Source organism: Oryctolagus cuniculus, chromosome 2, assembly GCF_051225735.1.
Source record: "Oryctolagus cuniculus isolate XC-2025 breed Fujian yellow rabbit chromosome 2, ASM5122573v1, whole genome shotgun sequence".
Lineage (NCBI taxonomy): Eukaryota > Metazoa > Chordata > Mammalia > Lagomorpha > Leporidae > Oryctolagus > Oryctolagus cuniculus.
Window position 1 is genome coordinate 175,597,576 of NC_142868.1, and position 26,671 is coordinate 175,624,246.

Genomic DNA, 26,671 nt, shown 5'->3' on the forward strand with positions numbered 1-26,671 from the left:
AAGCAAGTATAAAACTATATAAAAAATACAGTTTTGACAGAATTACAACACATTCGTAATTTTCTACTAACCGGCATTGTATATCCTCCTGTAGAGCAACCATCATCGTTAAATGCTGATCAATTTCTGGCTGGTTTGCAGATTCTCCTTCTCCCCTTAGAGGATCATGCATTAATTTCAGTTCACTTTCCCAAGGCAAGATATACGTATGACCATAGTAAAATCCTAAAGGAATTTTGGCTCTTGCATTGGTACTGCCGTAACGTCCAATGACAGTGATCTGAAATGAGAATGTGTAACTATACACACAAATCTGCCACAATAAAAATCTGAGCAATGTATTCAGATACAATATACAGTTTAATTCTTATATACTCAAGTATTTTTCATGAGTTTGTCACAAACATAGAAATCATCCATTTCCTCAAAGTAATTTACCTTCATGAATCTGCACACAGGAGGTGGTATTAAGTCATGAAGAATTAGTGAATGAGTACTTATATCAGTGGCCACTACCAACCGCCTTCCATCCATCTCTTCTCCTAATGTCCAAATGTCAATTGACAAAGAAGCCAAGTCACCACAAGTTGGAATCAACACATCTGTCAACAGTATTGATTTGCCAAAATCTAAAGTCACAAATCTCCTTGCTCCTATGAGAGAAACAGTTCATAAAAAACATTTCAATCAAATGATGCATCAAAAGCTGTTCAGAGTACTCATTATAAAATATGAAACCCATGGTGTCAGCACTTGTGGCATAGCAGTTAAGTCATTGCCTGCAATGCCACAATATATAGGCACTGGTGTGAGTCCTGGCTGGTCTATTTCCAATCCAGCTCCCTGCTAATGTGCCTGGGAAAGCAACAGAATATGCCCCATGTGTTTGGGCCACTGCACCAAGAGGGAGTCTGGGATGAAGTTCCTGGCTCCTTAGTTAGGTCAAGCCCAACCCTGGCTGCCATGGCCATTTGGAGAGTCAATCAGCGGACGGCAAATCTTTCTCTCTCCCCCTCCGTCTGTCTATCCCACTCTAAATCTGCCTTTCAACTTTAAAAAAAAAAATCTTAAAAAAAAAAAATAATAAAGAAACCCACTTTTAAAGTACAGGACAGAAAAATTACAATCAATCAATTAAAGTACAGGACAGAAAAATTAAACCATAAGCTTCATTCACAACATTAGAGCATAAAAAATTAGATCACCAAAAGTAGTACATAATAAGTTAAATCTGTAAGTACTAATCTGCTCTCCTTTCAACAGTGGACATTACTTTTCTCAGTTTGACAACCAGATACAGTAAAGATATCAAACTGTATTATTTGACTTTAGCTTTCTTTAAGCTCTGTTAAATTTCTTGTGGAATTGTACATTGTATTGGGGTTAAGATGCAAAATCAGTTTGTGTCTAAAAATCACACATAATGAACTACAACTAAAAATGCCTTGAAAAGGCCCTCAAAGGGAAAAACACATATCTCAATGTTTTCCCCAAAATGGGCACATCACTGTCTTTTTAGCTCTGCAAGATAAAAGAACCAAGAGATCTACAGCTCTCATTTCACATATGTTAAAAGGCTAAGTTTGGAGCTGGTGCTGTGGCATAGTAGGCTAAACCTCTGCCTGTGGCACTGGCATGCCTTCTGAGTGCCAGTTGGTGTTCCTGCTGTTTCTCTCCTGATCTGGCTCTCTGCTATGGCCTGGGAAAGCAGTAGAAGATGGCCCAAATGCTTAGGCCCCAGCACCAGCGGGGGAGACCTGGAAGAAGCTCCTGGCCCCTGACTTTAGATCGGCCCAGCTCTAGCTGCTGCAGAATCGGGCGATGGAAGGCCTTGCTCCCTGTCTCACACTCTCTCTAACTCTACATCTCAAATAAGTAAATATAATCTTAAAAAACAAAAACCAAAAAAAGGCCAAGTTCAATTAGTGAAACAGAGGGCAGATCATTAATAATATCATAATTCTTTTTATTTTTCATTGCATTGGGGTGACGGGCAGCTAGTAATCTTTCCAGTTACATTTTACAGTGAAGGAAAACAACTAAACTTCTAAGAATAGTGCTATTTTTGATGGAGCAATTTTGAAAGAAAACAAGGCAGTTACTAAAACTCTCATAAACAGAAATACTACTAAACAACAAACAAAGAACATGGCTCTCCTCCTCAAGGGCCTTAAGGGCCACAGTCTTTTGATTACATGGATAAAATAACCAAACTGCAGTATAAACAACTATTCAGATTTCCAAAGGCTACAGAACCACAAATTTTCACTCTAAATGATATAACCATTAATGGAGTTGCCAATCAATGATAAGATGGACATAAAATACAACATTTATTTCATTATTTGTCAAATTCCTTTTTCCAAATAAGGAAACATCCCACTGCAATAAAGCAATTATGGTTTAATAACGAAAAGTGCTACAAGTCTCTAGCCATGCCATTTCCCTAAGGATTTTGTTGAATTCTACTCCTGCTCAAGCATAGAACAGTTGGTAGGATTATAAGCTAAAAACTGTCTATTATCTATTCACAAATGTGTTCTAAATGAAAGCACCTATCCTAGTCACAATTCTCCAGCATATAAGCGCAAGATTAACCTAGGTAAAATTTAAACTACCCAGAAACCCTGAGTGTTTTTAATATTACTCATCTATCTCAGTTTAAGAAATAGCAGTTCTGTCTGCTATTCACAAGAAATGCTTATACTACATGAATGCCAGTTTTAGGAAAACCTACTTGAGTCTCCATGAAATGGAGGCAGATATATACATCCTCATTACTTCAACAACTATGCCATGTACTCTCTAACTAGGGTTGAGCAAACATGCTTAACAGCACTCTTCAATTCTCCTTGGTGAGCAAAGAGCTCAAGCCTTACATAGTGTTCATACCTCGAATCCAACAGCAAATGTGATTTATTTGCAAAAGAAAGTCAAACTAAAGAATGATAATTTTTAATAGGGCCAGCAGGCTGGGCAGGAAAATATCTGATGAAAGTCAAAGATTACCTGAATGCATTCGCTCTATAATGATGGACTGGTGAGGTGGAGGCTGAAGAAAATGTGATGCGTGAGAAATTGCAAGGGCTAGACCAGAACCAAGAGGATTCTAGAAAAGAAAAGAGTATAATTCTACATTGATATTACCCTTGTTCTATAAAAATTACCAATGCTACCTAATTAACAAGTCTCATTTCCTGATATATATTCTGTAGCATTATATTTTATAAATATGATTTGATATATAGAGATACAGAGAAAGTTACAAGACAATTTTGCCTTCTAAAGTTAGTTTATTTCACATATTTTTTAATGTCTAGGGCAACACCTTTTTAAAACATAATTTACCATTCTGGACTTGTTGGAATTTTTGTTATGTGCAGCAAGATTGACTGTTGGGGGATCAATGACTGAGCCTGGGAAAAGTTGTGCAAGTTCGGCATTAATCACAACGGACACTGCTTCATTGGGTGGAGTGAGTGGTGGAGTCATAAAAAGTGGTGTTGTTTTTGGAGTGGGTGGAATAACATCAGATGGATGAATGAAGAATCCAGGGGCAGCCACTGGGTTGGAAGGCACAGAGTTGTGAACAGGACCTACTGCTGATGCTGCTGACGCTGCTGCAGCTGCTGCAGCTGTTGTCTGATGTAACTTGGCTTCCAGCTTTGCTTTCTGTAAAAGAAGTAAAAGCAACATATATAGACTAATCCTGCCTACCTACTTTGTGAGGAATACTACATGGGCATATATTACGAAGAGAAACACAAGTAACTAGAACCTAATTACACAAAAAGATAAATCAAAACTGGACTCAGCATAAGTGGAACATTACTTTGTTACATGTACTTCTTTAAAAATTGAATATGAAATTTCCTGTGTAACTGAGAACTTTTCTCAATTCAAAGGTAAAAATGAAGCAGAACGATTAAATGTGAAAAAGGAAGCAAAGTTCTGCTCACAACAAAATATTAAAAGAAGGTGGATTCTTGTGTTGATTAACCTGACATAATTTTGTCACCTGCATTTGCCACAGACTGTATTTAGACACCAATGAAACCTACAAAACATCTGATGCGATTATTAAATTTTAACACGTGAATTTAACAGGGCTTTAAAGTATTGTTTTGGCTTGTACACTCCAAATGAATAGTAAGAGGTAATATTTGATCAGGAGTATTTAAACAGAGAATGGATTTTAATTGAAGACTCCACAAAAAAGCATTAATGAAATTCCCTCAAATATGTATCAACTAAAATGCATTCATGTAAGTTAAACAAGTTTAAATATATCACAAAGACTTTACCTCAATTTTTGTTGAAAATGATTAGCTCAGATGGGTCAACCTATTTTCCTTTATGAAAATAACGGTCATTTTATAGTACTTTTTCAGCTTTTGCAGTTTAGAGACAGCATGAACAAAGAGCCAAATAGTCTCCAACCTGTTGCTGAAGCTTCAAAAGCTGCTGCTGTTTCTCTTGCAGCACCTGCAGCTGTTGCTCGGCTGAAGCCATTGCATGAGAGAGAGACTGCAAAGCTACCTGGGCTGCTGAACTCAGGGCTGTCGAGGCTTCCCCAACTGTCCCAGATGATAGTCCACCTACTGCAGGAGTAACCCCGAAGGAACTCACTGGCATAAGACAAGAGGAAAACAAAACAAAACATACCAGGATGAAGAGAAGGTGCAAAAAGAAACATTCAAGGCACAGTACTTTAACACTAAAACTATGGTTAATTTTCATTTTACAAAAGGAATCCAGTGATTACAGAAAAAGAAACCTTAATGGCTGTTTCATTCTATAAAAGCACCCAAAATAGTTGGGCCTGGTCTCTTACACAGATAGCAGGGTCTCCCACACAGGTGGCAGAGACCCAACTACTTAAGCTATCATCCGCTACCTTCCAGGATATACATCAGCAGGGAGCCAGAAATTTCAAGTAGAGCCAGGACTTGAGACCAGGCCCTCCAATACAGCATGCAGTTGTCCCAAGTGGTGTCATAATCACTGTGCTAATGTACACCACCAAGAATGACTTTGCAAGCAAATAAAAATTAGCCAGTATATTTTTGAATTTATGAGTAATTTCAATTAATAAAAACTTTCACTTAATTTTATTAAAATGAGAATAATTTTATACAATCTAAGTGTAAGAAATTAGTGTTTACTAAGCTTTTGTACAACAACAATATGCCCCTTTACACACAAACAAGATCCAAAAGACCCTTAATTTTAAGAACATCATTCAAAAAGATAAATGACACTCATTTCTCATTTTGAAATACAGTTTAGACCAGGGATCAGTAACATCCAGCCCACAAAATCATTTGGTCTGGCCCTGCCAAGGCTACAACAGGCAGGACTCAAAATTCAGTAAATCTATAGTAGGCTAATTTTTAAGTTGATAATTTTGTATGGCCTGCAAATGATGTTATAAAAAATCGAAATGGCCCTTAGTAGAAAAAAGGCCCCTACTTTGATCTGGATGAATATAAAGACTGCGCAGAATATATAAAGCAACGTTTCCTACTATATGCACCCAGAACTCTAAGTAAAGAAGCATGCTTCGCACATGGCCAAATCTAGCACACAGCTTAGCCATAAACATTATCAAAAACGACTCTATGAAATTCTACAAAGAAATTTCTTTTATCTTCCTCTTCAATGACAGTCAAAATCAAATTTCAAAAGCAGCATCTTCCCCTAAATATTTACAAAATATCATATGGAGGGCCGGAGCCACGGCTCACTAGGCTAATCCTCCGCCTTGCGGCGCCGGCACACCGGGTTCTAGTCCCAGTCGGGGCGCCGGATTCTGTCCCGGTTGCCCCTCTTCCAGGCCAGCTCTCTGCTGTGGCCAGGGAGTGCAGTGGAGGATGGTCCAAGTGCTTGGGCCCTGCACCCCATGGGAGACCAGGAGAAGTACCTGGCTCCTGCCATCGGATCAGCACGGTGCGCTGGCTGCAGCGCGCCGGCCGCGGCGGTCATTGGAGGGTGAACCAATGGCAAAGGAAGACCTTTCCCTCTGTCTCTCTCTCTCACTGTCCACTCTGCCTGTCAAAAAAAATAAATAAATAAAAAATCATCATATGGAAAAATCTGAGATAAAAACTTAATTTCACAACTTAAGATTTATTTACTTATTTGAAAGAGAGAGAGAGAGAGGGAACGAGAAGATGGAGAGGTGGAGGGGGAGATATCTTCCATTTGCTGGATCTCCTCAAATGGCTCTAACAGCTATGGCTGCACCAGACTGAAGCCAGGAGCCAGAATTCTTATCCAAAACGCCCATATGGTAGCAGGGACTCAAGTGCTTGAGCTATCACCTACTGCTTCCCAGCCACATTACCAGGATACCTCTGGGGAATCAGAGTGGCTGGGACTCAATAAGGAATGTGGGCACCCTAAGCAGCAGTGTAACCCCCTCACCACAATGTCCACCCCTCACAACTTAATTACTAACAAGGCAGCATAAAACCAAAGGCGGGGACAAATCTGATGGCAGAATTAATATTTATACAGTAACAGGTCTTTACTGCAAGTTCCACTGGGAAAAGGTGGCCGCTACGCTAACAGCCAACAATCAGTGTACACTATCATGTGACACTGTTTTAATAATTTACTGAAGTCAACAAATGAATAACCTTATGGGCCAGATAACATGTGTTCCTTTTTAGGTTGATTAAGTAAAGAATGGCTCAGAGAAGTTACCCTAGAAAGCCCATAGTGTGACGTGGTATGAGAACCAAGGACACAGGCAGGCATTTGGTGCAGTGGTTAAGATACTGCTTGGGTAGATGGGCCAAGTCCTCAGGTCCCTGCACCTGCATCAAGACCCAGAAGTAGCTCCTGGCTCCAGGCTTTGGATTGGCCCAGCTCTGACCATTGCAGCCATCTGGGGAGTCAACTAGTGGACAGAAGACCCCCGTCTCCCCCACCTCTCTGTAACACTACTTTTTAAATAAATAAATAAATCTTTCGAAAAAAAAAAATACTGCTTGGGACACCAGCATTCCATACCGGACTGTCTGGGTTAAAATCCTGCCTCCATTCCTGATTCCAGCTTTCTGTTAATGTACACCCTAGGAGGCAACAGGTGATGGCTCAAGTAGTTGGGTACCTGCCACTCATGTTGGGGACCAGACTGAGTTACAGGCTCCTGGCTTCAGCCTGGTCTGGCCTGTTGCAAGCACTCAGGGAGTAACCAGAGGATAGGAGATATTTATTTCTTTCTCTGCCTTTTGAAAAAGAACGAACCCAGGGCTGCATGAAGACAAATTCCGTGCAAAATACAATGCTAAGTGCTAAATTTATATCATCTTAATTGAATGTTTGCAATAAAGCACTATATACTATTTAGGCAATTTATTCCTAACATTATAATTGTATGTATTACCAATAATCATAATCTACCATATAGATAATTAAATTAGAGGAGAAGGAAACAAAGGTGATTTGCTCATAGTGAAAAGGGGAAAAATTCAGGCACTTGCAATCTGTCTTTGTAACACTAACAAGTGTTATTTCAAAAAAGTATAAAGAGAAAGTTAAAAGGTTAAAGTCATTTTTCAGTACCGTATAATCACCAATCAGGACGCTACTCTAATGTTTACTAAAAACCTCTACCTACTTTTAGGGTGGGCAGACTACAGAAGACATTGCTTGAAAAGTACAGACTACCTCTGGAAAGACAAGAAATTAGCTCCAATACATCCTTTGCAGGAGAGTAAATGGGTAGAAAGTATCAAGGAATACTTTTTCAAACAAATTTTTATCTTTAAAACTTTCTTTTACCTTCTGAAGGTATGATTTACTTTGGGCACAAACATTTTCTTGAAATAAAGATTTAAATCCTGGATACTTACTGTCATTATAATTACCACAAAAGAGCCTGATTGATAACTAGTTTTCTTAAAGTTTAATCTCTTTGACAAATAACTGTTAATAGTTCAAGAAAAGAAACACAAATTAATTCTGACCCTTCTATAATCTATATACTTCAAAAAATTAAATTTTAATTTAAATTGGCAATCTTTACTACCTAAGTTATACATTTCAATTAGTGGTTATGCCTATAACTGAAAAATACTAGGAAATTCATAATAAAAAGGCACCAAAATAAGGAACTGATTAATTCCTTTTCTAAAAGCCTCTTGTAATTCTAGAACCAAGTACAAGATTAAATTTTCCATGATTTCTCATATGCAAACTGCATTTTCTTTTTATTAAAATGTTGAAGAGAATAAATTGCCACCTGTTTACACAAAACCACCAAGGGCACAATCAGTTAAAGACAATCAAACCCTTCAGAGATTATAATGTAAACATAAAACCACATACCATTATTCTTATCAATTTCAATTATTTGTGCCACAATAGAATCAACTGCAAGTAAACAGTAATCTTATAGTGTGGGATAAAAAAATTACACAACACAAAACACAGAAAATTAATAAGATTTTCCACAGATTGTCAAAACTTAAATGTAAGTGCAATGTTTTCAAAACATCAGCACCACCACATACACAGCACAGTCAAGGACTACTTTAGATATCAAAAAGCTGCTTTAAACCAGTTGGAAAAACATCATTCCCTATTTATTCATCTCAACTTGTTCATAAACATTACCAACTATACCATTAATTTTAAATTCAAGAAACATCTTTATGATGCCAACAGTAGACACAGTGTGGACAGAACACAACTGGCCGCCAGCTGGTGACTGTTGACGGTGAGCAATGGAAACATAAGTGTATTTTAATTTTGCATTCCATTTCTTTCTGCTTGTTATTTTTCAAATTAAAGTTTCTAAGAAGGTATACACAGAGAAACAGAACGATTTAAGACGATGCTCTTGTGGGTAGAGGGTGGGAAGTGGGGTACCGATGACATGATGTAAAACCTTTTATCCTCCCCCTAAAACGCTCTCCCATGAATACACTTCCACTACACACAACAGCAATGAAACTGAGATTATAAGCTGATATCTCAATACTTACATATTCCTGTCTTACCAAGGAAAGTGTAATAAAAGGAGGTATATACCAGTAAACGTACTTGCATCATCCCTTTCTATTCGGGTTCCGTCACTAGTGGACACACAAGTAAAGTGCAGTGGTTCAACTTCCAGGAGTCCAGTGAGAGATGTGAAACTACCCTCAGCAGCCGTGCAACTGCTGACCTTTCCGCTCCCTAGAACAGAAAAAAGACCAGTCTCAGACTATGTGCAGAGAGTCCTTAAAAGCCAAGTCATATTGGTAATGTTAACAGCTACTCCAATTATAATTAGAAATATATAAACACATAAAAAAAAGGAAAAGAAAAAGTCCTCGAAAGAGGAAGGAACATGGCACATTTGAGGAAACGAAAGAATAGTATGACTAGAAAACAGTTCTTGATCCTAAGATCCCTCCACGTATTTTCAAATATTACCAACTCCAACAAGCTTTTATTCACATTATTGATGCATACACTGATATTTACAACAATAGTAATGTTAAAATGAGAAAAAAAATGTAAATTACATCATGTAGGGGCAGGCACTGTGGCATAGTGGGTTAAGCCACCTATCGTGACACCTGCATCCAGTATCAGGTTCAAATCCCTGCTCCTCCACTTCAAATCAAGCTTCTTGTTAATGTGCCCAGAAAGGTAACAGAGGATGACCCAAATCAGAGACCAGGATACAGTTTCCAGTTCCTGGCTTCAGCCTGGCTCAGACCCAGCTGTTGCAGGAATCTGGGGAAATGAATTAGCAGATCAAAGAACTCTCTCTTCTTCCCCTCTCTTACTGTCACTCTGCATTTCAAATAAATAAAAAAATCTTTTGGGCCAGCATCTTGGCATCCCAGCTGCTCCACTCTTGATCCAGCTCCCTGATAATGTGCTGGGAAAGCAGTGGAAAATGGCCCAGGTCCTTGGACCCCTGCACCCTCGTGGGAGAACTGGATGAAACTCCTGGTTCCTGGTTTCAGACTAGCCCAGCTGCAGCTGTTGTGGCCATCTGGGGAGTGAACCAGTGGATGGAATATATCTTTCTTCCTTTCTTTATGTAACTTTGCCTGTCCAATAAATACATAAATCTTTAAAAAAAAAAAAAAAGAAATAAGGCTATTTATTTTAAATATACTTCAACTTATAAAATAACTATTACCTAAAACAAAAATAATTTAGTAAGAGTGGCACTGTTTTTCCCTATTTGCAAATCTCTTTAAAATCTAGTTTATCAGAGGATCACAGTAGTCTCCTTTCTGCCTCTGCATTCAGTGTGGGTTTTCATGCACACTTTGATAGAAATGTGTGGGAAAAAGTCTGGCCTGAGAGTTGGGAGAAGTATTTTAATCATCAAGCATATTCTAAAACTTGACAAGTGATTTGCTTCTTTTATTTTTAACTTTTACTTAATAAATATAAATTTCCAAAGTACAGCTTTTGGATTATAGTGGCTTTCTCCCCCCTCCCCCTCCTACCCACAACCATCCCATCTCCCACTCCCTCTCCCATCCCATTCTTCATCAAGGTTCATTTTCGATTATCTTTATATACAGAAGATCAACTTAGTATATATTAAGATTTCAACAGTTTGTACCCATGCAGAAACACAAAGTATAAAGTACTGTTTGAGTACTAGTTATACTGTTAATTCACACAAAAGTTAGTTACAATGTGGCATCTCTGAAATTTTAGAAATGAATTGATCAAACTCTGTTACATTAAGATCAATTGGTGTAGTTTTAAGGAATCTTTTCCCTATGCACAATGACAAAACACTATATGGAAAATATTGGATCACCGCTTCCCAATGTTAACATTTCATTATTATCATTCCATCATAATCCATCACAAAAATCTTTACATGCCAGGAAGCCATCAAGCTCACTATAGAAGACACATCTTTTCCAAAATTATAATTTTTGCTTAAAAACTCCACTTTTAACATTGGAAAATTCCCAAAGCAGGTTATTTTTATTCTAAGAAAATGTCTGCCAAATAACCACGTCATCTTAATGAGCATAGCTTTGTCTGCCACCCATTCTTTTTTTTTTTTTTTTTAATAAAGATTTATTTATGCAGTTTCAAATAGTTACAGAGGGAGGGGGAGAGCCAAAGAGCAAAGGAGAAAGTGGAAGGGAGAGCGAGAGAGAAATTGATCTTCCATCTACTAGTTCACTCTCCAGATGGTCACAACAACCAGTAGTAGGCCAGGCCAGAGCTAGGAACTTCTTCGAGGTCTCCCAAGTGGGTGACAGGGGCCCCAACACTTAGGCCATCTTGCACTGCTTTCCCAGGCCATTAGCAGGGATCTCAATCACAAGTGGAACAGCTCAGACACTACTGGCCCTGTCAACCATTCTTGCAAATAAAAATGTGCCCCTTGCCACAAGCATCTTGTTCGTCTCGGAACCCTAACAAGTGCAAAAATTTAGTTCCCTGAAAGAACCGCAGTACACAGCATGCAAAAGTTTTTTGTCCGTATTTACCATTTTATCATGGAATATTTGGGAGAGGTGTACTAATGTTTGCAAAATCTAATAAAATTAGTCATATTTTTAACTTTTTATTTACATGTAATACCTGTACATTTCTATGGGGTATAGTCTAGTACTTCTACACATTTATATAGCACAAACTGATCAAATCAGAAAATTTCCATTTCCATATCTTTGTATCTGGAGCCTAACAGTCTCCTTGCCAGCTGTCTGCACAGTGTATAACAACACAGCAATGTGAACTACTCAGCCATGCACTCTGGAACACTTAGAACCTACTAACTCTAAGTGTGCTTTTTTTTGGCTCTCCTTACCTAGCCTTCATGTAACCTCGGACCACCCACAAAATTAGTAATTTTTACTGTTTCATCATGGACATTTAAATGAAACTGATATATTTTAATTTCAAATGCATAGTAAGGAACACACTTTTTGCACAATCAGTACAATTATCGATGCAAATAGGCATTGATCAAGACAAGTACATCCTACTATCGGAAAAATACTTCTGACTCCAAAGATCCCCTGAAGGGTCTCAGGAACCATAAGGAATCTACTGACCACACTATGAGAATCACTGGTCTAAGGAAAGGAAAATAAGAGACAAATGGCACAATACTAAGGGTGAAGGAAAGAAGGTCAAATCACAGAGGATTTTATATGGCACATGAGAGACTTAGAACTTCAGCATAATAGAAAGCCATGAAAATGTATCTTAAGAAGAGAGGCTGAGACATTAGGTTTGCATCCAAAAGAAAACCACCCTCGCTGCAATGTGGAAAATGCTTTGAAGCAGAGCAACAACAGACAGCAAAAGACCAGAACAAAAATTACTACTATTGTGCAGGTTCAAGGTGGCTGTGGCTGGACTGTAATTGTGTGAATGACCAGGAGAGGTAAGAGTAAGCACGTGTAAAACATACAAAGGAAAAACAAGTAGGATCTGGAAACAGGCTCCATATGGAGCACAAGAGAGACGCAAGTCGAAGCATCAGGGTGACATTTAGTCAGTGAACACAAGCAGTAACAGACACACTCAAGGCAACATAAGTCATTAAAAGCAAGTATGATCTCTTTGAATAAAATCTTTACTGTGTGTTGCAAATGAGTTGGAATAACTAAACATCCAATGAATGCCGGTAATGTCACAGGGGCAAAGGGCAGAGCTGAGGCATTTTACATTTCTACATTTGATATCTATGCTTTGCTTTTTTCACAATTCATTATTTAAAAAAAAAAACATTAACTTTCAAAATTTACATTTGCTGTGGCAGTTATCTTAATGTACTTAAAAATAAATTTTATAACATTTTTGTTTACTAGCAATACTTGGCAATAAGTACATTTGGATGACAAAAATAAAATAGCCACTACTTAACTGAAAATAACTAAAAATTCTAGCACTTGAAAAGATACTACATAGTGTTACAGAGAAACCTAAAGCCTTAAAAATTTGTAGGATACATATAATGAATACAAAGCTTAACCTCAGAAAGTGATAGCAGATGGAGAAGTTCTTTTCATTCTCTACTCTTGCTTATGATAGTAAGTTTATATCAATTTTACATTTTTAAACTAAAAAATAACTTTGTAGAATCAGCAAAAAGACATCATATGAAAATGCAAAGGCTACAATTTTAAAGTTTTTTATAAGCAAATTAAAGTCACAGATATGCAGTGAAAAATAAAAAAATGAAATAAATTCACAACCATTTAAGATAACCTTAATATACCGTTATTTTGATTAGAGCAGCAAGGGAGAAGAAGTTAAGATAAATGGTTTAATGACGGATAGAGGTTAAGTTTTAAAGAACATTAGTTCTCCAAAGACAAAATACAGTAACTATAACCTCATAAAATAAATGGTAACTTAAACTCAAGATAAAACATTCATAAATTCCTTTAATTAAAGAAGTCACTACCTGAAAGGACATCTGACAAATCAATTTCGTCTGACTGGACACCAATGCTGCTGTTGTATACATTTTTACAGGAAGAGCCACTCATCTCCAAATCAAAGAGGACCGGATCAAATGGCGAGCTATATAACCCATATCTGAAAAACAAAGCAACGTACTAAGCAATTTCCCATCAGCCATCTAACTAACAAATTACTAATATATACTTAGTTTTAAAAGCAGTCTAGGGGCCGGTGTTGTGGTATAGTAAGTTAAGCCTCTGCCTGGGGATCCCATATGGGTGCCAGTTCTTGTCCTGGCTGTTTCTCTTCCAATCCAGCTCCCTTATGGCCTGGGAAAGCAGTGACTCAACTACTTGGGCCCCTCCCCCTACATGGGAGACCCAGAAAAAACTCTTGGCTCCTGGCTTCAAATTGGCCCAGCTCCAGCAGTTTAGGCCACTTGCGGAGTAAACGAGCGGATGGAAGACTTCTCTCTCTGTCTGTCCCTCTGTCTCTAACTCTGCCTCCCAAATAAATAAATCTTTTTTTAAAAAGGAAAAGGAAAAAAAAAGCAGTCTAACAGGGCAGAGGAAGATTCTAACCAGATTTAGCTGACATAACAAGTGTTTTCTCTATAATTGATACCACAAAAAAGACACTGTCCAGAGACTCCACAATTGTGACTCTGAGTCCAATAAGCTTGCAGCTAATATACTAAGACTGCCCCCTGCAGACCAAAGGACACGAGGGCTACCAGGTGCTTGCTTCTGCCTCCCCTTCCTTCATCATTACAAGGACACAATTAGCACAAAGGCTTTGAGTAAAATCTCATTGAAATCATGATTTCTAATCTAATTAGAAAATCACTATTCTAAATAGAGGAATACTCTATTTTAAACACTGAAGGTCAGGCAACATATCAAATCTAACCTGTTTCTGTTTCTTAGGGCATTTTCATCAGAAAAATACAGTTAATTTACTTACTGCGATTCCACCTATAAAGTTGCCATAATAAATAGGTTCTAATATTTATTCCATTAGCAAAGAATGCCATTCTAAGAATTAAATATAATTTCCCCAGAATAAAATTTGTCTTCAAGACTTCTCAAATTGTCAGAGAATAGTTTTAGAGAAAATTAAAAAAAAGAAAATCTTATATTAGTATCATTTGTAAAAAGGTAAAAGCATAAACCAAACATATTTTTGAAGAAAAACAGTGTATTAAGCGTATTTATGAAGTAATGGTCCTGTGCAAAGGTGGCATCACTTTATGCATATTACAATACCTTGTTTGAAGTAAGGCCTCCATTGGCGTTAGCCTGTCCTGTAACTGTCTGGACACAGCAGTAAGCAAAGATGCACAAGCTGTACTGCACCCAGCCAAATCTTCATCTTTAACATAATTCAACAGGACAAAATACCAATAGACAGAACCTAGAAAACAACAATAAAAACATTTCTGTTTCTTCTTTGTCCTCTAACACACAGAACTGCAGGTACATATTTGTTAGTATACCAACTTCTGTTAAAAAAAAAAACAACTCCCTTTTCTGGAAAGAAAATCTTTAAAGGCAACTTACAAAAAAGGACAAATCCTTTGAAGGGATCAAAGATGACACAGAAAAGCCAGCATTGTGGCGTGGGGGATAAAGCTGCCACCTGTGCTGCAGGCAGTCCATATGGGTGCTGATTTGTGCCCCAGCTGCTCCACTTAAGATCCAGTTCCCTGCTAATGGCTAGGAAGGGCAGAGGAAGATGGCCCAAGTGCATCTGCCATCCACATGAGACACCCAGGTGAAACTCCAATCTTGGTTTTGGCCTGGCTCAGCCCTGGCCGGTGCAGCCACTTGGAGAATGAACCGACAGACAGAAGACCTATCTCTCTCTCTGTAACTCTACCTCTTAAATAAATAAATAAATAAATCTGTTATTTTTTAAAAGTGGGATATGGATTTCTATGAAGTACATCCTACTATATTTTCTTACATTGAGAATTTCAGACTTATTCTGAGAGCTGTATCAAGTCAACATAGGCATTTAGATGTAAGTTAATGTGAGATGACTTTAAGGGACACTTTATAATAGCTGGAAAATTAAGAGACTACAGGTCCTTTAAGTCATCCTTCCAGAAATACTGCATGTATATGCTAAGATTTTCCATACCAATGGATGGCAGTGAGCTTCAAACACTACAATTTAGCAAGTGCATGAGTAGAGTTATTCTATACTGCCAGATATAAAACATGGCTTCAAAGATGAATCATGCTGGTATGTATTCAACTTGAGATGTCTTAACTATAAATACATCCCAGAATTTAAGCATCTTGCCTCTAAAACTATCCTCAAGAAACTGAAACATGAAAAACTGTTACAGTGAGCAACTGAGTCTAAAACATGCTACTCTACATTTATATAATAGTAGTATGTTCAAAGTAAAAATGCTCTATAAAACTATAAAATAATCATTTATCAATTGAGAAACAATTTTTTCAAGTTTACTTCAAAGATCCTTGTGAATTTATATCTCATTGAGATAAGTTTTAGAATGGATCAGCTATCTGTAAAACAGAAGATGGTGAGAAATGTATATTTAAAAATAACATTAGATTTATCTTGACTTGATTAACTACATTCGTTCTTGAGAGGCATTTCCATGGACTCTTTGGGCATTAATAAAAACCACATTCCCTTTTAGGGAATTCCAGTTTGCCACAGTTATCTGGAGTCAAACATACTATACATATATGCAAGAAAACTGGGATGATTATACTTCCTTATGTCATCTACCTGGTACTTGTGGGAATATCCATTTGTGCATCTGATCTACAGCCAGGAAATAACCAACCAATTCAAAGATTTTAAAGAACACATATGAATTAAGAAGACTTGATGTTCACTTAACTGTCCCTTTAACCTTTCCTAGGAATATTACTGAAATGGAATATATGTCCACCTAACTTTAGTTTATCAACCCCTTTGAAAAACAGAGATAAGCTAGCTACAGAATAAAATGGGCCTAATAGAAAAAAAGAGACACTAAATAATCCCCACTCTAATTGTCTGACATGTTCTATCACTACAGCTATTTGTGATTAAATGTACATACCTCCAGTTGCTGCTGCAGGCAAAAATGCCATGTTATCAAGTAAAGCCTTCAAAAGAACAGATCCAAATCCTGGCTGACATGGGTCACATTTGCCATTACTGAAAAAAATTAAGCAAGAAAAATTTCAAAGACATTCTTCAATCTCAAACCTAGCATACTACTATAAAATATTCATTTGATTACAGGAAAAATCTGGCTTGAATATATATATATATATATATATTTTACAATAATCATTATAAATATTATGGGTTAAACCACTTTACTAAAAAGGGCTAACAAGTAAATAAAATCAATAATAACCATGAGCTGTTAAACACTTATTGGACAGCTTTAGTTTCAAGATTCAGAGAAAATGATTTGTAAAATGTTATAGAAGCCGGCGCCGCGGCTCACTAGGCTAATCCTCCACCTTGCGGCACCGGCACACTGGGTTCTAGTCCCGGTCAGGGCGCCGGATTCTGTCCCGGTTGCCCCTCTTCCAGGCCAGCTCTCTGCTGTGGCCCGGGACCCTGCACCTCATGGGAGACCAGGAGAAGCACCTGGCTCCTGCCATCGGATCAGCGCGGTGCGCCGGCCGCAGCGCAACGGCCGTGGTGGCCATTGGAGGGTGAACCTTTTTCTCTGTCTCTCTCTCTCTCTGTCCAACCTGCCTGTCAAAAAAAAAATTAAAAAAAAAAAAAATGTTACAGAAAAGTCCAATAAGATGGCTATCTGGGCTATTTTTAAATCCTATGAAATATGTGATAAAAGATAAGTTTATTTAGTTGCAAAATAATTTTGAAGTTCATGTCTATGAGGGATCTTCAAGCTCATGAAATACGCATTCATGCGTTCCAAACTCACTTTTTAACAATAATGGTACATACTTATGGGATACAGTGGGATATTTCAATTCAGGTATACAATGTGTACTGATCAAAATGTTGATAATCAACATTTCCCCTCCTATGACATTACTTTATGAAGGCAAACTCCTAGTGTATACTGTATGAACAAGTAGAAGAAAGAAACTAAAGCTTCTTTGCACCAAAATAAATGTCGTTTTTTTTTTTTAAAGCTTCTGAGGTGTCTTGAGCTGGCATCCACTTTATTTATTTATTTATTTATTTATTTATTTATTTATTTATTTTCGACAGGCAGAGTGGACAGAGAGAGAGAGAGAGACAGAAAGGTCTTCCCCCTCCGTTGCTTCACCCCTCAATGGCCGCTGCGGCCGGCGCACCGAGCTGATCCGAAGCCAGGAGCCAGGTGCTTCTCCTGGTCTCCCATGCGGGTGCAGGGCCCAAGTACCTGGGCCATCCTCCACTGCACTCCCGGGCCACAGCAGAGAGCTGGCCTGGAAGAGGGGCAACCGGGACAGAATCCGGCACCCTGACCGGTACCAGAACCCGGGGTGCCAGTGCCGCAGGCTGAGGATTAGCCTATTGAGCCACGGTGCCGGCCATAAATGTCTTTTAAAAAATATTTCATTTATTTGATGGAGAGAAGGAAGCAGAGAGAAAGAGACACAAAACATTCTCATTCATTGGTTTATTCCCCAACTGCCTGCAATGACTGAGGCCAGCATGGCCAGGCCTGGTCAGGACCGAAGTCAGGAGCTAGGAACACAATCCAGATCTTCCACATGAGTGGCAGAAGCCCATATACCACTATCTCACAAGATTTTCATCAGCAGTAAGTTGCAGTCAGAGCTAGAGAAAGAAACGGAACCAAAACATTCCAGTGTGGGATGTGGGCGTGTTAACCACTAGGCCAAATGCCCACCCCAAATAAATGTCATCATTTAATCCCATTTTCCCAGGAACATTCTGAAGCACCCTTGTATAACAAGATTCACAAATTCAGATGAAGAAAAGGCAAGCAGGGAGAGTTAAGAATAAAAGTATCAGAAGGACTCCCCTTACAGAATGCGCTAAACCACTACTAATAGATAGAGAAGCTTAGTAGGCTTCTTTTATTAACAGACCTACTTTACAAGATATCATAGCCTGCTAACACAAAATTTTTTCTTAGAATCTCAATAATCTTCATCAACATTTGAAATTCTTTTCGGGCCAGTGCTGTGGCATAGCATCCCATATGGGCACCATTTTGTGTTTCAGCTGCTCCACTTCCAATTCAGCTCCTTGCCAGGGAAAGCAGCGGAAGACGGCCCAGGTCTTTGGGCCCCTGCCACCCATGTGGGAGACCCAGAAGAAGCTCCTGGCTCCTGACTTTAGCCTGGCCCAGCTACAGCCATTGCAGCCATTTGGGGAGTGAACCAGTGGATGGAAGATCTCTCGCTCTCGCTCTCTCTGTGCCTCTTCCTCTCTCTAACTCTGCCTTTCAAATAAATAAATCTTTAAAAAAGAAAAAGAAGAAAAAGAAATTCTCTTAAGCAACACATATTCACTGAGTATCAGATCACTAGGCAGACAAGGATATCACCCAATCAAACCAGAGGTACACCAAAAAAGTATACTTTCAACTTAAAACACACCAACCTAATGCACAAGGCTAGAAATCGGGCACACTTATGAGCAATACTTCGTCCTGCCTCAAAGAAGCAAACACGTACAATATCTGAAAGACATTTTCGTGTTTTTGAAAGTAAGCTCTCATTTCCTTCTTTTGAGCTGCAAAACAGTACCAGACATTTAGATTAGTTTTAAAACATCCAAAGAATAAGCAACAGTAGTAAGCAAACTTTTTTTTTTTTTTTTTTAAAGTATTAACCTTCCAGGTCCATTTGAATGTACTCCAGCTAACCAACAAAGAGTATCCAACACAAGGCTCTGGGCATGTTCTGTGATTTGACCATCATCTACTTTTCTGCAAAGAGTGTTAAGAAGCTTCTCATGAAATTCTGAAAACTGTAACATGGCACATCGTTGCACTCTACAAGAAAGAAACAATGAAAATTAATTACCAAACAAAATAGAACAATTAAACAATCTGTTTGATCACAAGATATTTTAAATCATGAATTTCACAACTATGTCTGTAAAAATGTTTACAGGGCAGGAATTAACCCTGGCTGTTAACACGCCCATGTCCCATATGGAAGTACTTGTGTTGAGTATCTAGCTGTAGCTCCTGACTCCAGCCACCAGCTGATGCAGATCTTCAGAGGTAGCAATGATGGCTCCAATGGGAATTTTTTTCTTTTTAAGATTTATTTATTTGAAAGGCAAAGTTACAAAGAGAGGGAAAGACAGAGACAGAGAGCTTCCATCAGCTGGTTCATTCTGGCCACAATAGCCAGGGCTGAGGCAGGTTGAAGCTTTATCCAGCCTCCCACATGGATGAAGGGGCCCAAGGACAAAGGCCATCCTCTGCTGCTTTTCCCAGGCACATTAGCAGGGAGGTGGATCAGAAACAAAGAGGCCAGGACTTGAACTGGCAACCATACAGGATGCCAGCATTGCAGGCTTTGGCTTAACCTGTTAAGCTACAGCATCAGTCCCATAAGTGTACTCTTGCCATGTACATGTATGGCCACTGCAGACAAGAAAGGTAGGGATTAAACCACTAAACAGGAACACCCTCATTCTTTCTGTATCTCCCTCCTTCACAAATATTTAAAACAAACAAACAAAAAACTCTTTAAAATATTATAATGTAGTGCTTAACTTGTACAAAGTTTTAGAAGAACTAAAGTTTACAATAATGTATCATACTCTGACAATTACAACTTCAAATCAAATTTATTTCCTTTCTTATTTATTATTAGTGAATAGCAAGCACAGTGCACACAACAGTGATAAACCAATGAAGTAGGAAAATCGAGACCCTCACAAATCTAAAAATTTTTTTTAAAGATTTATTCATTTAAAAGAGTTACAGAGAGAGAGAGGTCTCCCATCCTCTGGTTCACTCTCCAAATGAACACAACTACCAGAGCTGGGCTGATCCACCGCCAGGAGCCAGGAGCTTTTTCCAGATCTCCCACATAGGTGCAGGAACCCAAGGGCTTAGGCCATCCTCTGCTGCTTTCCCGGGTGTATTAAAAGGGAGTTGGGTCGAAAGTGGAGCAGCTGGGACTGGAATTGGTACCCATATGGGATGCTGGAACCACAAGTGGTGGCTTTACATGCTATACCACAGCACTGGCCGCTACAAATGCTTAAGATAAAAGGAAAGCAACCAAAAATCTCAGGTAGACAGAGACATTTAGCCCCTTTTTAAAATGTCCAATAGGAGGTCAGTGTTGTGGTGTGGCTGATAAAGTCACTGTCTTCAACACCCTCATCCCATATGGACACCAGCTGATATCCCAGCTGCTCCACTTCAGATCCAGCTCCCTGCTAATTGCCTGGGGAAAGCAGCAGAAGACAGACCTAGTATTTGGGCCCCTGACACCAAAGTGCAAGACCTGGAAGAAGATTAGGCTTCAGCCTGGCTCAACCCTGGCCACTGTGGACATTTTGGGAGTGAACAAGCAGATATGAAATCTCTAACTATCCCTGTTGTCCCCCTACTCCATAATTTTGACTTTCAAATAAATAAAACAACAGGGGAAGACACTGTAGCTTAGTGGGTAAAAATGCTGCCTGCAATTCTGGCATTCCACACGGGCACTGGTTCAGGTCCAGGCTGTTCCACTTCCGATCCAACTCTCTGCTATGGCCTGGGAAAGCACAAGATGGCCCAAGTCCTTGGACTCTTGCACCCTCATGGGAGACATGGAAGAAGCTCCTGGCTCCTTGCTTCAGATAGGCATAGCTCCCACTGCTGCAGCCATTTGGGGAATGAACCAGCGGATGGAAGACCTCTCTCTCTCTCTCTCTGCCTTTCAAATAAATAAAATATATTTAAAAAAAAAAAAAAAAGGCCGGCACCACGGCTCACTTGGCTAATCCTCTGCCTGCGGCACCGGCACCCTGGATTCTAGTTCTGGCTGGGGAGCCGGATTCTGCCCCGGTTGCTCCTCTTCCAGTCCAGCTCTCTGCTGTGGCCCGGGAGTGCAGTGGAGAATGGCCCAAGTGCTTGGGCCCTGCACCTGCATGGGAGACCAGGAGAAAGCACCTGGCTCCTGGCTTCGGATCGGTGCAGCACCGGCCGTAACAGCCATTTGGGGGGTGAACCAATGGAAGGAAGACCTTTCTCTCTGTCTCTCTCTCTAACTCTGTATGTCAAAGAAAAAAAAAAAAAAAAAAGCTAGGGTTATACTGGAGTAAATGGATCTGGACTTCTGGCAGCAGTTCTTGTCACCAGCTTCTTGCTAACGTAGACCCTGAAGGCAGCATTAATGATTCAAGCAGTTGGGTTCCTGTCACCCAAATGAGACCTAAATTGAGTTCCTAGCTCCTAGATTTTGCCCCTGGGGCCAATGCAGGTATCTAAGGAGTAACCAGCTGATGGGGTAGCACTTACTTGCCTCTGATTCCCCCCAACTCTATTTTTCAGTTTCTCCAATTAAAAAAAATTTTTTTTCTAGCCAAACGTAGGTTATTAAATTGTATACGTGAATTGTTATGTTTACACATCGTCTATTTATTACTATGAGAATAGCAGGAGGATGAGACTACCTTTCTTTAGAGATTGAAGTTTTCTTGAATCTTCTAATGGTGACTGAGACCTCTTGAAGTAAATCACAGCCCCGGAGGTTTTCAGATTTACGAGTACCACTTGCATTCTCATTCTTGACATTCGATGATTTTTCCTAAGCATACAATCACACATAACTGAATAAACAAACAAAACTAAAAAACTTATTTACAATTAATGTTGTGAAAGGAAAAGTAACTGAATTATATGACTATCAAAACATAAATCTTAAATCACAGTTTTTACTCTCATAGTCAATAAATGACTAATTTTCGACAAAGTTATAAAAGGAGGGGAAAAAGACATAGTCACTGTTCTAAAACCAAGAATCTACTGATTAAAGATTATAAAAGCAAAGCTGAGTCAACTCCAGCTACAGCTCCTTTATGTTCTATGAGATACACCACTTTCTCAACTGCTATTCTCCATTGTTGCAAAATTTAAAAATGAGATAACTACTTCCCAGCTTCTTTTCCTACATCCTCCCAAATGTTCACAAAAACAAACAAACAAAGAAACAAAAAGGATGATGAACCAGTACAGAACATAGGAAAGGAATCCTCATACCTAAGAAAGTAAACAACACGGAATGAATCAATTCTAAAATAAAGATAATTATTATAATTATTCCCTAACTGAGTATACTTTATAAAAGCTAGAGAATTTGCCTAAAGCTATTCAAGACATTTTCTTAATTATATTCCTGCAAATCATTACAAAGAAAAAAAAATCTTTATTGACGTTTTACGTGACACAAACCAAGTATCACGTAAAACATCAATAAAGAGCCAAACCACTTTCAGCACTATGCCAACTCACATCCACAGTGCTTCAAACAGCATCACTACGGCTAAAAAGCATAGTGCCATACCTTTCCTGCTGCAACTTTAGCCAAGAGGGAAGCCAGTGAGTAACCCTTAGTACTCTGGTGTTTCAGGGATGGAAGTCTCACAACAGGACGTACACCACCATTACAAATGTCATCTGTTCCTCTTTCATTCACTGCCTTGACATGGATTAAAAATGAGCGATATTTTCCTCCTGCCATACCTAAAAGAGTATGCAATGTGATAAAGAACTGAATTACCAAAAAAGGGAATTGTTTTGCATCTTCATAGAGCAAGCTAAATAGTTAACTCCACAAAAAGAAAAGTATACTAGGTCAGAGTTTTTTAATTACATTGTTTATCATACTGTTGTATTATCTTCATATGATGGCAACAAAAACCAAAAACATTGGAGTTAGCCAGTCTTACGTATGCACATACACAGTATACACATATCCAGTAAAAAACAAAGGCTTTGGAGTCACTACCTGGATTTGAACAATGACTCCACCATGTATTAGGCATGTGACAAATGATCCTCTCTGTGGTTCCCTTACTTTAAATGTAAATTGAGAGGGTAAATGAGAAAGTGTCTATCTCAAGAGATAATTAAAATACATATCACTGTGCTTGGCACAACAGAAAGCACTCTAGTTAAATAGTTATTTTCACTACTATGTTTTATTTTGTTTTAGCTGCATTGTGATAATACTATACAATCTATATGCAAAATTCTTTGCAAAAATACCTTCAGATTCACAGACATGCCAGCAAAGCATTAGTCTACTGATGCCTTACCAGTTATAAACCCTTTTGTGATCACAAAAGCCACTCTGCTTGTTTGTTTCCTGTATACTTCTCTGCCTACTATGCTTGCACCACCCTGTTACACTGACTGCTGAACTACTCCAGATTCAAGTATCTGGCTACCTCTCAAGCAGCTATTTCAAATATTTTTGGTCCATTTCACTTTTTACATTAAAATTTAGCAACCATTTTCTCCAGTTTTAACGATTTAGGGAGGGATTTAAATTAAGTAACAATGAATTCTAAAAAAACTAACACATTCACATTGTTGAGACTTTCCAGATACATGCATATAATTCAACCCTCCATTGTGTCAGAACCATTATTTTTATTTTCATACAATTTAAGCTTCACATGCTCATTACATACAAGTAACTTATACTCACTATTGTAAACTAGTATGAAGTCTATCATATCAGTCTCGAAAATTTAATCAATGCATAAGATACCATCAAGAAAACAAAGTGAAACTTGTATTTACAATAGTCTCCCTCTTTGTCTACAGGACAACATTGCAAGACCTCCAGGGGATGCCAAAACCATGGATAGCACCAAATCCTATAGATATTATGTTTTTCCTATACATAACATACCTACAATAAAGTTTAATGTTTTTTCCATCTTAATTAAACATTTGTCACACTGTGGCTCTACTTCTACAACTTTAGATGTGACAGCAAAACTAGGATGAATTTCTTTTTCCTTCTTCACAATTCCACAAACAGCAAATTCATTCTTAGCATCAATCTTAGCCACCTTAGTTTAAGATTATTTTTCTTCTCTTAAATAAGTCAAGAACTTTCACCCTTTCTCCTTGAAAGAAGTACTAATACAGAAGAGGTATTTAGCAGTTCAGTTAAGAGCTGAGTCCCACACAGCAGTCTATAGGTTCAAGTCTCAGCTCCTGATTCCTACTTCTCGCTAATTCACACCCTGGGAGGCAGCAGTGATGGCTCAAATAATTGGGTTCCTGCCACGCACGTGGGAGACCTGGACTGACTTCTCCCCTCCCAGCTTCAGCCCCAGACTAGCTCTGGCCATTACAGGTATTTGTGGAGTCAACCAGCTGATGAGAGCTATCTGGGTATCTACTTCTCTGCTTCTCAAACAACCACAATCATACTTTAAAGCTCCTCTTTGGCACTGTCAAACTGTCAGCATCACTACTCTTGTGCTTTGGGGCCAGTGCTAGTGAAATAAGTTACTTCAACCCAGAACTAGAATATCTTGATGGTCAGGCTGGTGAGAAGGCCATGAGTGACTAATGTCAGGTAGTATATTTGGCATAGACAGGCTGGACCAAAGGATGATTCATGACCTGGACTGGATAGAACAGAATGATGTGAGATTTTATCGCACTACTGAGAACAGCCCACAATTTAAAGCTGTTCCACTTCTGATCCAGCTCCCTGCCAATGACCCGGGAAAGCAGTGGAAGATGGCCTAGGTGCTTGGGCCCCTTGCACCCACATGGGAGACCCAGATGAAGCTTCAGGCTCTGGTTTAGAACAGCTCCAGCCGTTAGTCATTTGGGGAGTGAACTAATGGATGGAAGACCTCTCTGTCTGTCTCTCCTTCTCTCTGTCTGTAACTCTGCCTCTCAAATAAATGAAACTTAAAAACAAAATTTGTAGCTAATGAACTAGTTATTTCTGGAATTTCCATTTAGTACTTTCTGACTGAGACTGACCATGGCTAACAAATCACTGAAAGTAAAAACTGTAGACAAGTGGGACTACTGTATACCATGCATTGCAACTAAGAATAATATGTGAACAGCACAAACATTATGAAGGAACTACATGCAATTCAGATTTGTAATTCGGGTGGTAAGCCGTTTTCTTAGTTTGGAGAAGGACCTTCACACCTCACTGTGCCTCCAAATTTTTTCAACAATCAAGCTCGGTATTTTATTTGCTTTTTTTAATCGACCTCTGGGATACAAAAAAAAGACCTACAACTAATATTTCTACTTACTATCCACATAACAATCAATTACCTTTAAACATAAACTATATTTTGCATCTGTTTAGGATCTAAACTGTATCAAATATAATTAAGACTTCCCCAAAAAAGCCCTCTGAGTAAAAATAATACAATATACAACATTCTAATGACACAGGAGTCTAAAATGATAAGATAAAAATGGCAGAATATGTCTGATTTCTCAGAAGATCTTTATGAAGTCACACTACAGTAACTTCCTTAGTTTTTTAAAACCACTGAGAGGCCGGCGCCGTGGCTCAATAGGCTAATCCTCCACCTTGCGGCGCCGGCACACCAGGTTCTAGTCCCGGTCGGGGCGCCGGATTCTGTCCCGGTTGCCCCTCTTCCAGGCCAGCTCTCTGCTGTGGCCAGGGAGTGCAGTGGAGGATGGCCCAGGTGCTTGGGCCCTGCACCCCATGGGAGACCAGGAAAAGCACCTGGCTCCTGGCTCCTGCCATCGGATCAGCGCGGTGCGCCGGCTGCAGCGGCGGCCATTGGAGGGTGAACCAACGGCGAAGGAAGACCTTTCTCTCTCTCTCTCTCTCTCTCACTGTCCACTCTGCCTGTCAAAAATAAAAAAATAAAAAAATAAAAAAAAAAAAAACCACTGAGACCATCACCCAAAAAGGATCAAATGTCTCATATACAGTGACTTATAAGAGAAAATAACTTCAGAAGCCAGCAAGTTGATAGAATTTCTAATTAAGTCCCAAACAAAACACTAAGTTTTCAAGTTCATTTTTTAAAAATAATTTTTACAATTGCAGTATTATTCAATTTGCTTTTGTAAAAATGTTATTACTTCACCTTTAACAAGTTTGGGACTTGTTAACGTCAACATCCCGGCATGCCCTGATAGATCAAGGCCACTAGCAAGCCACACTGGCCCACACAGAATATCTTCTTTGTGATCCTCTAAAAATGGACATAACCTAAGACCTAAAAAGAAAACACACATTTTTCTTTGAAATTAGTTTTTATTTATGTTACTATTTATAAACAAATATCTAACTCAATTACATATAAT

General features: G+C 38.8%; 2 protein-coding genes across 17 annotated transcripts in view; one reads left to right on the forward strand and one right to left on the reverse strand.

Moving 5' to 3' along the window:
- Positions 1 to 26,671, reverse strand: part of BIRC6 (baculoviral IAP repeat containing 6) — a 255,140-nt gene that overhangs the window by 133,177 nt on the left and 95,292 nt on the right. For 8 of the 16 annotated variants that reach the window (XR_016229486.1, XR_016229487.1, XR_016229488.1 and 5 more), the window contains 14 exons: positions 26,452 to 26,583; positions 22,896 to 23,074; positions 22,006 to 22,139; positions 19,211 to 19,372; positions 18,979 to 19,110; positions 16,493 to 16,590; positions 14,673 to 14,820; positions 13,409 to 13,542; positions 9,043 to 9,189; positions 4,441 to 4,628; positions 3,349 to 3,672; positions 3,010 to 3,109; positions 439 to 653; positions 72 to 280 (listed from right to left, as the gene is read on the reverse strand). Coding sequence is in view for 13 of the 16 variants with exons in the window: in XM_017340830.4 (XP_017196319.3) it covers positions 72 to 280; positions 439 to 653; positions 3,010 to 3,109; positions 3,349 to 3,672; positions 4,441 to 4,628; positions 9,043 to 9,189; positions 13,409 to 13,542; positions 14,673 to 14,820; positions 16,493 to 16,590; positions 18,979 to 19,110; positions 19,211 to 19,372; positions 22,006 to 22,139; positions 22,896 to 23,074; positions 26,452 to 26,583 (2,302 nt within the window). In the remaining 3 variants the exon portion in view is untranslated. The remainder of the gene's footprint in view (positions 1 to 71; positions 281 to 438; positions 654 to 3,009; positions 3,110 to 3,348; positions 3,673 to 4,440; positions 4,629 to 9,042; positions 9,190 to 13,408; positions 13,543 to 14,672; positions 14,821 to 16,492; positions 16,591 to 18,978; positions 19,111 to 19,210; positions 19,373 to 22,005; positions 22,140 to 22,895; positions 23,075 to 26,451; positions 26,584 to 26,671) is intronic. The other 8 variants (XM_008254565.5, XM_089326563.1, XM_089326558.1 and 5 more) reach the window with 3 other exon arrangements.
- The window catches only part of MEMO1 (mediator of cell motility 1), a 652,780-nt gene that overhangs the window by 122,917 nt on the left and 503,192 nt on the right, over positions 1 to 26,671 (forward strand). The window lies entirely within an intron of this gene.